The 16,464-nt window shown below is 41.3% G+C and overlaps 2 protein-coding genes across 8 annotated transcripts in view; one reads left to right on the top strand and one right to left on the bottom strand.

Moving 5' to 3' along the window:
- Nucleotides 1-16,464, top strand: part of LOC133649000 (uncharacterized) — a 1,204,785-nt gene that overhangs the window by 1,018,721 nt on the left and 169,600 nt on the right. The gene's annotated exons all lie outside the window — the stretch shown is intronic.
- Nucleotides 1-16,464, bottom strand: part of ebf1a (EBF transcription factor 1a) — a 141,984-nt gene that overhangs the window by 29,076 nt on the left and 96,444 nt on the right. For all 7 annotated transcript variants that reach the window (XM_062045656.1, XM_062045658.1, XM_062045657.1 and 4 more), the window contains exon 11: nucleotides 5,675-5,763. In XM_062045656.1, the coding sequence (XP_061901640.1) occupies nucleotides 5,675-5,763 (89 nt within the window). The remainder of the gene's footprint in view (nucleotides 1-5,674; nucleotides 5,764-16,464) is intronic.

The following is a 16,464-nucleotide window of genomic DNA, read 5'->3' as shown; positions in this document are numbered from 1 at the left end:
GAAATAATATCTAAACGGTGGAGATTTAACCATGAAAATAAGGAAAAGCTGCTGATGGTGCGTTTGACAAAGAAGCAGCTGGAAAGAGATACCATAGTAATCGACTCTCCAAGGTAAATGCTGTACATTATTATTATATTGCTTCATAAAACCACAATAGTCGTTAATATTACATTAATATTACAATATTTCTTATCTAAAAATATTTTTGTTTTTAAAAGGCATGTTAACATTGTACTAATTTGGGGGCCAAGCACAATTAAAATAATTTCAATTAATTTCAACTAGCGACGTTGAGTTAGGATACAAGTGTTTTGATTTAAGAGTTGAGAGCTCGGTCACAGAACCAATTAAGCACTACCGTTTTTTGAAATAATCCCCACTTTCAACCATGCAACACACTATTGCACTTGATTTAGCCTCCATCATTGCGAGCGGTCAAGGTGAGATAGCAAAACGATGAGGGTAAACAAGATAGGAGTCTCACTGATTCTGCATATTTTTTTGGTTTAATGGTATTGGAGTCATTTGTGTGATAGGTGTAAACCTAGTGTGTCCAAAGTGCGGCCCGAGGGCCATTTGTGGCCCGTATAATTTTTTTTAAATTGGCCCACGACACATTCTAGAGACAAAATAAACACATTCCAGATGATAACACACAAAATATGAAAAAATTAAAATTGAAAAAATGCACACTGCTCAAATCCTTCCAAATATTAGACCTGAAAACCAAACTGTGTGCGTCTTAATATTTACTTTGTATATTTAGTTTCATTTCTGTGCTTTCTGTCTTGATGGAAATGTGTACAACTTTCTTGCAAGATATGGTGAGTTTTCAAAAGGTTTTACTTGATGAAATATTAGTAAAGAATAATAATAACAAGAAATCACATATCTCAAAGTGGTTGGATTGAATATTACACTAATTTGCTGTTTTACCTAAAACCTAAAGCTAAAATGTGGATTTTTTGTTCAGATAGTTTAGCATATATGATTGACCTACAATGCATTGGTTTTAGTATCTTTCATGTATGTATTAAAGTGGCCTCCCACATCGTTCAATTGTATGTGTGCAACCCTCGCTGGGAAAAGTTTGGTCACCCCTGGGGTAAAATGTAATAGTTTCCCCCTTTATTTATATTACCCTAGTATATACTTCGTACTTTGTTATGACATCTCTCTTGACTTCTATAGTGTTTCTTTTCTCTTTATAAAAGTGCTTTCACTTGCAATGTTCTTTAAACTCAAGGTGTATTACCTTGCAGGCAAATTTGATTAAAAAAAACATACATTTAAACGCCAATGCGTGGATTCTTAGTTTGGGCACTCTATTCCACAGAAGGATATGTGGCCATACAGACTAGTTTTGTATGCGCAATATTAGGTTGTATATAGAGATGTCAGATATCGGCAGGCTGATATAAATGCTTTAAAATGTAATATCGGAAATTATCGGTATCGTTTTTTTTAAATTATCGGTATCGTTTTTTAAATTTTTTATTAAATCAACATAAAAAACACAAGATACACTTACAATTAGTGCACCAACCCAACAAACCTCCCTCCCCTATTTACACTCATTCACACTCATTCACACAAAAGGGTTGTTTCTTTCTGTTATTAATATTCTGGTTCCTACATTATATATCAATATATAATAATACAGTCTGCAAGGGATACAGTCCGTAAGCACACATGATTGTGCGTGCTGCTGGTCCAGTAATAGTACTAACCTTTAACAGTTAATTTTACTAATTTTCATTAATTACTAGTTTCTATGTAACTGTTATTATATTGTTTTACTTTCTTTTTTATTCAAGAAAATGTTTTTAATTTCTTTATCTTATTTTATTATTTTTTTAAAAAAGGACCTTATCTTCACAATACCTGGTTGTCCAAATTAGGCATAATAATGTGTTAATTCCACGACTGTATATATCGGTATCGGTTGATATCGGTATTGGCAATTAAGAGTTGGACAATATTGGAATATCGGATATCGGCAAAAAGCCATTATCGGACATCCCTAGTTGTATACGATAACCGAGACAGGAGACAAAAACGGGGGCAAACTTTAAGTCATTTTGTTATGTTACAGCCTTATTCCAAAATGGAATACCTTCATTTTTTTTCTCCAAATGTGAAAATGTTTATTTTTTCAAATTTTTCAAATGTATTAAAACAAAAAAATTATAAGTACATAGGTATTCACTTTTGCTCAATAATTTGTTGATGCACATTTGACAGAAATTACAGCCTCAAGTGTTTTTGAATATGATGCCACAAGTTGCTGATGGGGTTAGTGCATGTGCCTCACAATACAAAGGTCCTGGGTTCGATTCCCGGGCTCGGGGTCTTTCTGTGTGGAGTTTGCATGTTCTCCCCGTGACTGAGTGGGTTCCCTCTGGGTACTCCGGCTTCCTCCCACTTCCAAAGACATGCACCTGGGGGTAGGTTGATTGGCAACACTAAATTGGCCCCAGTGAGTGAATGAGAGTGTGAATGTTGTCCGTCTATCTGTGTTGGCCCTGTGATAAGGTGGCAATTGTCCAGGGTGCACGCCGCCTACCACCCAAATGCAGCTGAGATAGGCTCCAAAGGGAAGTTTGGCAAACCTATCTTTGGGCAGTTTCGCCCATTGGATTGGATGGGGCGTGTTGGTGTTTATCCAGGATGTCTCTGTACATTGCTGCATTCATCTTAGTCTAGTCAGGGATGTGACCAGTAACCCGATGGTCACTCTGTCAGAGCTACAGAATTCTTCTGTGGAGAGAGGAGAACCTTCCAGAAGGATAATTATATCTGGAACAATCCACCTACCAAGCATGTATGGTATAGTGGCCAGACAGAAGCAAGTCCTTAGTAAAAAGTTGACCAACATGCACCTGAATGACTCTCCGACCATGAGAAATTAAATTTTCTGGTCTGATGATACAAAGATTGAACTGTTTGGCGTGAATGCCAAGCGTCATGTTTGGAGGAAACCAGGCACATCACCAGGCCAGTACCATCCTTACAGTGAGGCATGGTGGTGGCAGCATTATGTTGTGGATATGTTTTTCAGCAGTAGGAATTGGGAGACTAGTCAGGATAGGGAAAAGATGAATGAAGCAATGTACAGAGAGATGCTGGATGAAAACCAACAATTCCCATCCAACCTGACGGAGTTTGAGAGGTGCTGCAAAGAGGAATGTGCGAAAACTGCCAAAAGATAGGTGTGCCAAGCTTGTGGCATCGTATTCAAAAATACTTGAGGCTGTAATTGCTGCCAAAGGTGCATCAACAAAGTATTGAGCAAAGGCTGTGAATACTGATTTTCATATTTACATTTGCAAATTAAAAAAAGTAAAACTTTTCACATTGTCTTTATGAGTTCTGTAGAATTTGGAGGGCAAAAATCTATTTATTCAATTGTGAAATAAGGATGTAACATAACCAAATGGGGAAAAAGTGAACTGCTGTCAATACTTTCCAGATTAATTATAAAGTGGGGTGTACAAAAATGGAGGTTCTAGGGTACGTTTGACCTTTTCTGCTCTTTGGTGCACCCCAACCGGAAAATAAAACATCTTAGTAGGTCCGAATGACTTTATTTGAATGTTATTGTGAGTAATTTAGTGAGTATTTGTAATTACCGTATTTTTCGGATTATAAATCGCTCCGGAGTATAAATCGCACCGGCCGAAAATGCATAATAAAGAAGGAAAAAAACATATATAAGTCGCACTAGAGTATAAGTTGCATTTTTGGGGGAAATTTTTCGCCAGTCCCTTACAAGTTTCTCGCTTACTCCAAACTTTCTTTCTGCTGCTCAATTGCCGTTTTCTGCTGCATATTTCACTACTTCCAGCTAGTAACCTGCAGTATATGATTCCCTTTTCGGTGCCATTTTTGTTCAGCCCTTCTCAGTTTTTATAAGTTACCGCCAATGTTGAAATGATCAATTTTCATAGGTACGGAAGTAGTAGCAGGTAGCATCTTTTTTTTCCACAATGCACTTCTGCCATGACCCTACCCCGCCGAATTTTTATTGGTTGACGTGTGTGTGTGGCGATTGCTGATATACGCCTAGTCTCTTAAGTGAATGAGATAAATAATATTATTTGATATTTTACGGTAATGTGTTAATAATTTCACACATAAGTCGCTCCAGAGTATAAATCGCACCCCCGGCCAAACTAGGAAAAAAAATGCGATTTATAATCCGAAAAATGCGGTACTTACTTTGACGGTAAGTCTATACAACGACATCTTTCTGTCGGCTCCTCGTCTTCTCTCCCTTTTTCCCCATTTTCTCTATTAATCACCCTCTCATGCTCCGGTGCCCCGTCTGTGCTTATCGGTCTCTCGTTAGCAAAGGGATCTGTCCAGAAGCTAAACGCGATTAGGCAGCGCTCCAGAGTCATTCTGATAAACAGATAAATGTGGTTAGCGCCGTGCTGCCTGCCTTGCCCTGCCGCTGTAAGGAGAGACCATTTCCTGGGCGCGGGGTCTCTTCCCGTAAAGTCAGGCCCGCCGAGACGTCAACAGGAAGGGGGAACCTGATCCAGAGCAGAGCCTGGCCTCGTCTGGCAGGACGGTCACTCATTAGCCGGCCCCGGATCCCCCCCTCCCCTCCTTCCCCTGCACGCCACAACCTGAGCTACTAAGCACTGCGCCGTCCGCTCGCAGAGCTCCAGCTTCCAGCATTCACTTACTGCGGGACCATTAGTGACAACACAGTGCAGCTGGACACTGGATCATCATCACAACATATGGACACCAAGCAGGCATTTCCAGGCTTCATTAAGAATCTCCTCACAAAATGTGCCTCTGGGAAAACTTCCTCTCTGATCTAAGAATTTGTGTGCATAAACAGGCTTGGCTTGCACTGAACGGGGGCACAGGAAAAGTTGCCAGTGTGTGCCCCTCTAATGATGGAGACCAACCATTGAGAGGAGCGTGGTCAACAAAGTGTTATTACCTAATAAAGGCACCAATCAATAGAGCTGAAATGAACAACTGGGCCTGCCTGCCACTGCTGTTCATTTAGAGAAGAAGGAGACACCAGCGAGTGAGGAGGAGGAAGACGGGGGCGGTTAAAGACATCACCAGGACAAGTCTGGTGTCCAACAGACATGACACACAAGCAGGACAAGTGATTTCTCCATCTTCCTTCTACATCTACCTGGGCTCTCCATCTCGGCCTCCCAGTGACATTGTGTGTGTGTGTGTGTGTGTGCATGTGTGTGCTGCCCTGTAAAAGTGTGTGTGTTGGAAGTAATAAAGTCCACCCGGGGTTGACTTCGATCCACTGACCCAGCAGGAGGTAAGACTGGACAGCTATGATGGATCACCTAACCTCCTTCTTTCTCTCTCTCTCTCTCTCTCTTTCCCCCCACCCTCGCTCCCCCCCTTGCCAATCTAAACGACCTTACACACAGCACAAGTGTGAATAGAGGCGCTTGTGCGTTTTTCCGTGCAAAAAAAATGTCCATGAGCGTGTAATAAAATGTTAATGTCCATACCGCAAAGTGTCTCAGTGTCCAGGGAATACAGTCATTTGTCTGTATGTGAGCTCATGGTGCCTTTGTGGCGTGTACATCCATTCGCCATCAAGCCAGGGAAGACGTAAATACATACAATTCGCGGCGCAATAATTGCGTGTGTGCACGGGCGGCGTCGGTCGTCGTACCTTGGGTAATCTCTCCTGGTCTCCGGGGTGTCTGGGGATGACCTTTTGTAGCCTCTGGAAGCCGTAGTCTATAGTCGGCTCGTTCAGCGCTGATCACAAACAAGGAAAGACGAGAGATGGACATTTAGTGATTCTTTGCAATGAAAACACTGCGATTCACTTTCTTGCTGTCGCGATGGCTGAATTAAGCACGTGAATATTTCAACGTTGAGGCTAAACATGCAGGAAATGTGGGCGGTCTATCAGTCTGGTGTGCGTCTTTGTTTGCGTGTGATGTAATGAATCTCTGTCGCCTGCTGGGCGCTTAATAAAAAGCCAGGAATGCTGTGTGTTTTTGTGCACGTGTGTGTGTGTGTGTGTGTGTTTGGGTGTGTGTCCTGTGTTGATCAGCGACTAATATAAGCAATTACAGAGCCGGGTTGCAATATAACAAAGGCTTGATCGCTCCGGGGAACAAGCTAAACACACACACACACACACACACACACACACACACACACACACACACACACACACACACACACACACACACACACACACACACACACACACACACACACACACACACACACACACAGTCAGATCATCCAGACAGCAGGGAGAAAGCGCTCTCTGCTTGCTGTGGTCGAGCTGGTGTAATTGAATATGAGAAGATTTACCATGAATATTTAAACATTTGAATACATACAATGAAGATCTGAGGCGTACAGTACAAACACTTCAGAGGAGGACTGTTGGATAAATGCTCTCTTCATATAATTCATTCCTAATGTACTCTCTACCGCCCTCCCCTCACAGGCCCCATCCCCCGCTCTTTTGCAGGTTGCCCGGGGAGTCAGAGCGTGGATAACAGTCCCGACTACGACTCTGACACTGCTTCTTGTGTGTTTGTATGCACGCGTGTGCCTCGACATGAACACAAAGGAGGCCCATATATGTGAGGGATTGCCCTTATGTGTCTGTGCCGTCCGTCTGTCTCCCCTGTGGGTCACAGCTTGGACGTTTCCTGGGGGCCGATGCCCTGCTCGCCTCACATCTGAGCAGCCAGGCTGACTAGGCGGCCCCTAGAAGGAAAAAAAAAAGCCCCCTAGAGGCTATGAGTACAAGCTGTCCTGCTGGACCATAGTGGCTTCAGCAGGACTCCTCCTTGAACGCTCAAACAAAGCAAAGGCGCAGGAATGGTGGATGCTACACATGCATTTGGACTAATCTGGCAGTCGAATCTCTGGTGGGAAGACAGGTGAAAAGCCATACAAGGAAAGCTGGGAAGAAAAATAACAGAGCTCCTAAGATCAAACTAACTTGATTTCAAACAAATTTCCTATAAGAAATTGATCCGCTCCAAAGTCAAACTTTTACCATGCATCGTTAAACCTTTATAACTGCATAGGACATGTTTTAAATAGAATTTTAACATTATTAACTGTCATATATGTTTAAAAAAAAAATCAACCAAGCTAATTTATGGCCATTACACCTTTGTTATTACGCACATTGAACTACAAAAAATATTCATTGGCCAATCTTGAGCAGCTTGATATAATTTTTTTTGTATATAAATGGTTGATTTATATAGACTAGTAAGGTAAAGTTTTGTACCTTGTACCTGGATGGACAAATCCATATAACACGCCACAGACGACGTCACGTTAACATCACGTGACACCTCTGATGGAGGCTGTAGAAGCAAGCTAGCCAAAACTTGTCAGGTACAAAACTTGACTTTACTAGCCTATATAAATCAACCATTTATAAATACACATCAGTAGGCTAAATGAACCTCTTCAACATAGCTTGATTGCAATTTTGTGCGTTTTCTAAAATTAGGATGATTTATTTGAGTAACAAGACTGAAAGTAACAGGAGTGAGTTTATAGCATACAATTATCTATAATTTATGTTAATAATAAATTAATCTCTTGATTAGTATGTAGAGTAATAATTGGACCTGCTCAGTGGCCTTGTGGTTAGAGTGTCCGCCCTGAGACTGGTAGGTCGTGAGTTCATACCAAAGACTATACAAATGGGACCCATTGCCTCCCTGATTGGCACTAAGCATCAAGGGTTGGAATTGGGGGTTAAATCACTAAAATTATTCCCGAGCGCGGCCACCGCTGCTGCTCACCGCTCCCCTCACCTCCCAGGGAGTGAACATGGGGATGGGTCAAATGCAGAGGATAATTTCACCACACCTAGTGTGTGTGTGACTATCGTTGGGACTTTAACTTTAACTAACTTTAACTAACTTAACTAAAACACACTATAGCCTTGATGCGTATTTTAGGGAAAGTAGTTAAAATTAATAAAAACTTTTCTGCTTGTCATATCCTTCATTTTTTTCCTAATGAATGCACATCATCAACATTGAAATTGCACTTTTAGCATGTAGGCACCAAAAAAAAGAAAAAAGAAAACATGTTCGCGGCCACACAGATCAGAGCACCACCGCTCACGTGCGCGCTCTATTGCAGCGGCCGTGCAGATACTATGTCCACGTATTTCAAGTTCCGAGCACTCCATGTGATCCGGATTTGATCCACGTTTCTCTTTTACACTCATTAAACGATTCATCGAAGCAACACGGTATAAATCTAAACTTTTTTCTGGTTGATTGAATCGATTTAATCAATTAATTGTTGCAACCTTATTGGCCAATACATAACATTTTGTCATGTGACATTTATATTAATAGCATGTTGACATTGAGCACATTACAGTAATTCAACAAAAACAATAAATTACAGACTATAATTGTGCTGAAAATTTAAACACCATCTCCACTCAAAGTAGAACTTTTAATGTAGATACAGTACAGAAACATGTAATAATCCATTGCAGAGATTGGAAATGATCCAACTCCCTGTGGGCTGTGTTTTTATTAAATAAATAAATACATACAAAACACATAGCCCACAGGAAATTGTATGAAAAGAATAGTAGGATTAAGGAGTACTACATGTATTAAAAAAAAAATTCTGAAGGATTTAAATGATCATATTTAATCATAGTCTGATTTTAGGAAGGGAGAACAGTCAGCAAATGCAATGTTTCTAGTGTTACTAGGTACAGTTGTTTAAATTCATCTTTTAATTTGCAATAACATAAATATGATCACACTCCTCAGCCTTCCCGGTAAGGTCTATTCAGGTGTGCTGGAGAGGAGGCTACGCCGGATAGTCGAACCTCGGATTCAGGAGGAACAGTGTGGTTTTCGTCCTGGTCGTGGAACTGTGGACCAGCTCTGTACTCTCGGCAGGGTCCTTGAGGGTGCATGGGAGTTTGCCCAACCAGTCTACATGTGTTTTGTGGACTTGGAGAAGGCATTCGACCGTGTCCCTCGGGAAGTCCTGTGGGGAGTGCTCAGAGAGTATGGGGTATCGGACTGTCTGATTGTGGCGGTCCGCTCCCTGTATGATCAGTGCCAGAGTTTGGTCCGCATTGCCGGCAGTAAGTCGGACACGTTTCCAGTGAGAGTTGGACTCCGCCAAGGCTGCCCTTTGTCACCGATTCTGTTCATAACTTTTATGGACAGAATTTCTAGGCGCAGTCAAGGCGTTGAGGGGATCTGGTTTGGTGGCTGCAGGATTAGGTCTCTGCTTTTTGCAGATGATGTGGTCCTGATGGCTTCATCTGGCCAGGATCTTCAGCTCTCGCTGGATCGGTTCGCAGCTGAGTGTGAAGCGACTGGGATGAGAATCAGCACCTCCAAGTCCGAATCCATGGTTCTCGCCCGGAAAAGGGTGGAGTGCCATCTCCGGGTTGCGGAGGAGACCCTGCCCCAAGTGTTCACGAGTGAGGGAAGAGTGGATCGTGAGATCGACAGGCGGATCGGTGCGGCGTCTTCAGTAATGCGGACGCTGTATCGATCCGTTGTGGTGAAGAAGGAGCTGAGCCGGAAGGCAAAGCTCTCAATTTACCGGTCGATCTACGTTCCCATCCTCACCTATGGTCATGAGCTTTGGGTTATGACCGAAAGGACAAGATCACGGGTACAAGCGGCCGAAATGAGTTTCCTCCGCCGGGTGGCGGGGCTCTCCCTTAGAGATAGGGTGAGAAGCTCTGCCATCCGGGGGGAGCTCAAAGTAAAGCCGCTGCTCCTCCACATCGAGAGGAGCCAGATAAGGTGGTTCGGGCATCTGGTCAGGATGCCACCCGAACGCCTCCCTAGGGAGGTGTTTGGGGCACGTCCGACCGGTAGGAGGCCACGAGGAAGACCCAGGACACGTTGGGAAGACTATGTCTCCCGGCTGGCCTGGGAACGCCTCGGGATCCCCCGGGAGGAGCTGGACGAAGTGGCTGGGGAGAGGGAAGTCTGGGCTTCCCTGCTTAAGCTGCTGCCCCCGCGACCCGACCTCGGATAAGCGGAAGAAGATGGATGGATGGATGGATAAATATGCAGGACATTCTTCCTACTCGCTGTAATGAAAGAACTGGAAATATGTGATGCATTACATTGTATCAAATGCATGTTCGAAATAAACTGAAACTGAACTAAACTGAACTGAACCTTGCTTATTATAATATTTTTTTACAGTTAACTTTATTGTGTCCATCCATCCATCGTTCCATTTTCTACCGCTTGTCCCTCTCGGGGTACCGGGCGTGGCTAGAGCCTATCACAGCTGAATTCGGGCTACACCCTGGACAAGTCACCACCTCATCGCAGGGCCAACACAGATAGACAGACAACATTCACACTCACATTCACACACTATAGGGTTAATTTAGTGTTGCCAATCAACCTATCCCCAGGTGCATGTCTTTGGAGGTGGGAGGAAGCTGGAGTACCCGGAGGGAACCCACGTAGTCAAGGAGAGAACATGCAAACTCCACATAGAATCGAACAGAGAACAGAGGACCTTCTTATTGTGAGGCGCACACACACTGAACCCTGGTCCACCGTGCTCCCAACTTTAGTGTGTATTCATGCATTTTATTCCCTGGACACACTCAACACTCATTTAATTGACACATGTGTTAGTATTAAAGATATTGCCGTTTTGATAAACTCACAGACATACTGGCGCTAGCTCGCTGGCGTAAATGATAACACGGAAAAAAGACACATTAACGTTTTTCCCAATTGAGAAACGACACACCCCAACCTAAACTTATATAAAGACATTACTGTCTGAACAACTAAGCTATCCAACTGTGTACATTGAACCTAGAAGATGTGCTCTCTTAGAACAGAATGATCGATATATACTCGGAGGAATAAGACACGGAAGTGTTTTTTACGGCCCGCTGAACAGAACACTCTTTTATCAGTGAAGCATAAGAAACACAAAACTTGCAAAATAGTGAGCTTTTAAAAGGTGGGTCTGTTTATTTGTTATATTATTTTTTATTATTTAAAAAGTAAAATGTTGTGGTAATAATGATAACCTGTGATCATATTGGTCACACTAACCGTGATGTGAAATTTCCATATTGTTACATGCATGGAAGTGCTCAATAAAAGTGCTGTCAGACAGCTGTGAAAACTAGTAAACCAGTGTGAAACAAAATCATTATTCATTTTACCTTTGATTACAAAGGATATTGCAAAAATCAGCAACCGATTAACACCTCTGGTTGAGGCCTGGCTTTCTTTTGTATATGTTGAAAAAAAGCCAAATAAAAAGCAACGGTAAATGTAGCACTTGCAGAACTGTGCTCCAGTCACACACAGTATCTCACATTTCAGCAACTAAAGTGTTGATAATTTGGCAAGTAACAATTAGGTATGTCCCATAATGGCTTTTTTGCCGATATCCGATATTCCGATATTGTCCAACTCTTAATTACCGATACCGATATCAACCGTTCCCGATATATACAGTCGTGGAATTTAACACATTATTATGCCTAATTTGGACAACCAGGTATGGTGAAGATAAGGTCCTTTTTAAAAAAAATTATAAAATAAAATAAGATAAGATAAATAAATTAAAAACATTTTCTTGAATAAAAAAGAAAGTAAAACAATATAAAAACAGTTACATAGAAACTAGTAATTAATGAAAATGAGTAAAATTAACTGTTAAAGGTTAGTACTATTAGTGGACCAACAGCACGCACAATCATGTGTGCTTATGGACTGTATCCCTTGCAGACTGTATTGATATATATTGATATATAATGTAGGAACCAGAATATTAATAACAGAAAGAAACAACCCTTTTGTGTGAATGAGTGTGAATGAGTGTAAATGGGGGAGGGAGGTTTTTTGGGTTGGTGCGCTAATTGTAAGTGTATCTTGTGTTTTTTATGTTAATTTAATTAAAAAAAACAAAAAACAAACAAAAAAAAACCACGATACTGATAATAAAAAAAACGATACCGATAATTTCTACGCGGACATCTCTTGTAACAACACTTTAGAAATGAAACTTGCTGTACAAGCTTACACTGACTACTTTTAAGTGTCTTGTACGATCAGTTGAAAACAATGTGAAAACAATGTGAAAAAAATGTTGCTCAAATGTTACATTTCACCTAGCTTTGGGTAGTGACTGAAAGAGTCAGATCGCGGATACAGGCGTTCCACATGAGTTTCCGCCATAGCGAGGCTGGGGATACCCTAAGAGATAAGGAGAGGAGCTCTGTCATCCATGGGGAGCTCAGAGTAGAGCCACTACCCCTTTCTCTCTGGCACTCATCGAGGGTGGACGCTCCCCTTCCCTCTCCCTTATCTCTCCTGCTTGCTTCTTTGTCTTGTCTTAACTTTTTTTGTTGCCTCTTTTTGCACTGCTCTCCAAATCAGTGGCCTAGTGGTTAGAGTGTCCGCCCTGAGATCGGTAGGTTGGAGTTCAAATCCCAGCCGAGTCATACCAAAGACTATAAAAATGGGACCCATAACCTCCCTGCTTGGCACTCAGCAACACGGGTTGGAGTTGGGGGTTAAGTCACCAAAATGATTCCCGGGCGCGGCGCCGCTGCTGCCCGCTGCTCCCCAAGGGGATGGGTCAAATGCAGAGGACAAATTTCACCATATCTAGTGTGTGTGTGACAATCATTGGTATCTTTAATCTTTAATCTAAACTTTGGAACTATTTAACTGGCCTCAACGAAATTGACAAGATCTTGGGTTTGGGGGAACCTGCCTTTCGTGACGGAGTGGTTGTTGCTGGACACGCTACAGACTCTTGGGAGAAAAAGGAGCGCCGCGTGCCTGGCGACTCTTTTCTGTCGAGGACGTGAAGATATCTACCTATTCGGAATTATGACAACAGGACATCTGCTGATTGGAGTAAGCGTTGCTCTGGTTTGTCGACAATATGGAAGTTGCTGGCAGTCTTCAAAGTAGCCAAACGCTGCCACGAATGATTGGAGGATGCGGGAAGAACTGTGGACACTCTTGTGATTTGGATAACATCGGACTGTCTGCCTCGCAGGATTTTTGAGGACCAGTCATAGACAATTTAGAGAGAAAAGCAAATTTTATTTTCACTCGCATCCAAAATTTTAACTTGGATTGTTTCCCTGGCTTCGAGACTCTCCCGAAGGACAGTGCGGCGAAGACACAACAAACTCCCTTCTTGTCTCTCATGGACACACACTTTGGACTTATCGGCTGCACAAGATCAAGGCCGCGGAACAGAGACACACTGCAGGCTTACACACAAACATGCATCCACAAAACTATACACCACACATACAGCCCCCCACCCCCCAACGCCCTCGACGCAAATCCCATAGGGGTGATGGAAGGATGGTCAGCGCCGAGAGCTGCGGCCTACCACCATGACCCCGCACTCCCTTCCCTCTGTTGCTAGATATCTCGAGATGTACGTTGTAATATGTATATGTGCTTTGCTATGGAGGTTTAGGAGCCCAGTCTAGATTGTATTGTTTTACTCATCCTTCCCCAGGGTTTTACCTTTTTCCCCATCTTTTACGGGGCGCCTTGTGGCGACCCATCAGCGTTCCTGTTCTGTAACCCTGTACACTGTTTGTTTGTCTCATCTTGAACGGGTTTGTGCTGAAAACAACGTTTCGTTGTACTTGTGCAATGACAATAAAGACCTATCTATCTACTCCATCACATCGAGATGACTCAGCTAAGGTGGCTGGGTCATTTAGTGGAGATGACTCCTTTCTAGTGAGGCCCAGCGGTAGACTGAGAGCATTTTGGAAAGATTATGTCTTGCAGCTGGCCACAGACCACAGAAACATTGGCTTGCTTACTGATATACTGTTACCCCTTAATCCGCACCTAGATAAGCAGATACAAATGTATGGTATGGACATTTTTACATGTCAGCTGGTGCACTGGCAAGGTCAAACAGTAAAGTGCAAAAATCATGCCTGAAGACAAATATTTGACATTACTTCCCTAATAAATGATCCTCTCAAGCCTTAAGAGGGATTTTCTCTTGATTAGACTTGCAGTTTGAGGCGATTGTTCTAACAAAATCCTCTCTTTTGTCTGTAAGGCTTTTGTTGTATGATTTATTTTTAATCAGTTCTCCACAAAGTGACGGATGACTTTTAAGTGAACAAGTAAACTACTTTTGTATATAAGGCCTGATCTAGTAAGGGTTTGCTTGAATTAAAACACATGCAAACTTGATAACGCACGCAAAGCTGATTTACTCAGCACGTGCTCATAGGATTGTTTTATAAATAATCCAACTAGAGAGAGCAATCAATTTAGCATGTGTGCCATTAGTATATGCAGAATACATGCTGATTATTAGAATGCCCACAATATTGGGAGGAGGAAGTGATACAAATATAATCATTTATCAATCGGAATGTGATTTATTAAGACTGTTCTGCGGCCTCTGTATTACGTCTATATTTAGGAGTGTTTGTGCAAATTGGCACAGTTACGCCCAAAAAAGAAGGAAGTGATCAGGCGAATGAGAGATAGAATATTCCATCTGTGAGCGTGTCAACAAATTTTAATTGTGAGAAATAAAAATATTAGACATTGCGTAAATTGAGCAATGACATTGTATAAGTTTATAGCTGCTCGATGACTTAAATGGGAATTTAAATTTTTGTTTTAATGTTGTTTATCATTCACAATCCTTATGTGAGACAAGCCTACACATGTTTTTCTTTATTTTATGCATTCTAACTTGTAAATAAACACTAGCAGGAGTCAGCTAACAATAGAGGTAATGGTAGTTGCTCAATTGTGCCTATAAAGCGCTCTAAAAACATTAAAAAATACTTCATCAATGTTTTCTATACACTTTGTAAGTATATATGTAATGTAGCATAAGGTATATTCATATTAACATGTAATATTTACATATTTTGGTCATTTTAAGCATACGACGGCACATTAATTTCATAGACGCATGGTAGACTTCATGAGTCATCAACGACAACGACAACAACGATTACCGTATTTTTCGGAGTATAAGTCACACTGGAGTATAAGTCGCACCTGCCGAAAATGCATAATAAAGAAGGAAAAAAACATATATAAGTCGCACTGGAGTATAAGTCACATTTTTTGGGGAAATTTATTTGATAAAACCCAACACCAAGAATAGACATTTGAAAGGCAATTTAAAAAAAATAAAGAATAGTGAACAACAGGCTGAATAAGTGTACGTTATATGACGCATAAATAACCAACTGAGAACGTGCCTGGTATGTTAACGTAACATATTATGGTAAAAGTCATTCAAATAACTATAACATGTACAACATGCTATACGTTTACCAAACAATCTGTCACTCCTAATCGCTAAATCCGATGAAATCTTATACGTCTAGTCTCTTACGTGAATGAGCTAAATAATATTATTTGATATTTTACGGTAATGTGTTAATAATTTCACACATAAGTCGCTCCTGAGTATAAGTCGCACCCCCGGCCAAACTATGAAAAAAACTGTGACATATAGTCCGGAAAATACGGTAGTTTGGGACAAATGATGATCCAGACCTTTATATTTTTGAGCCTGAATATAAGGGGGACAAGAAGCTGAAGATAAACAGATTTAGCAAGTAGCACTATTGCTGAGTGCTAAACAAGAAATACAAACTACGAACATAATAAAACAATCACTTACTGTACAATTTCTGCTCTGACAGGGATGCTGACTGATGGGATGTTTATATCTTCTCGTTTGGATGAATAACTAATCATAATTCTTACGCAGGTAAGGATTACGATGAGGAAAAATTAAAAAGGTGGGTGCAAACGAGCATCTTTTTGTGTCTTTTTCACAATCTCTTCGTCTGAGTTGAATGTCAAAGTTGACCAACTTCTGGATTTATTGCCACAACTTTTTACTTTACAAGTGAGAAGTATGATTTATAACATGGAATTAACTTTTACCAACTCAGAGGCAAAACAGCAGCTTACCGGTTCTGTATGTCAATAGCTGCAAAAGGTAGTTAGCGTTCTATGATAACGGCACCACAAAAAATAGTTCCTCAGCATTAGAGCTTAAAATAACAATATCTCTAACACTTGGGTAATTCAGAGACGAGACATGGTTCACACACAGAGGCATATTAAGTGTGATGTAAAGGTTCATAAACCCAAAAGGTCGCAAATATAGGCATTCATAAATAAAGGTGCCACTGTAGTTTCATTGTTAGCCACCCCATGTATTATAAATTAGAATGCATGATTAAAACAAATTAACTTGATTCGATTTTTAAAGAGCAACTACACTTTTTTTGGAATTTTGCCTATAGTTCACAATCATTATGAGAGACGAAAACACACATGTCTTTTTTTAAGGGGAGGTGGTTTAAAGACATTTAAAAAAGCCTGGAAGATGTGGCTAATGAGAGTCACCGTTGAAGCCTTCAAAGCCCTCTAAAATAATTTA

Source organism: Entelurus aequoreus, linkage group LG04, assembly GCF_033978785.1.
Source record: "Entelurus aequoreus isolate RoL-2023_Sb linkage group LG04, RoL_Eaeq_v1.1, whole genome shotgun sequence".
Taxonomy (NCBI): domain Eukaryota; kingdom Metazoa; phylum Chordata; class Actinopteri; order Syngnathiformes; family Syngnathidae; genus Entelurus; species Entelurus aequoreus.
This window is presented reverse-complemented; position numbering and strand designations above follow the sequence as displayed.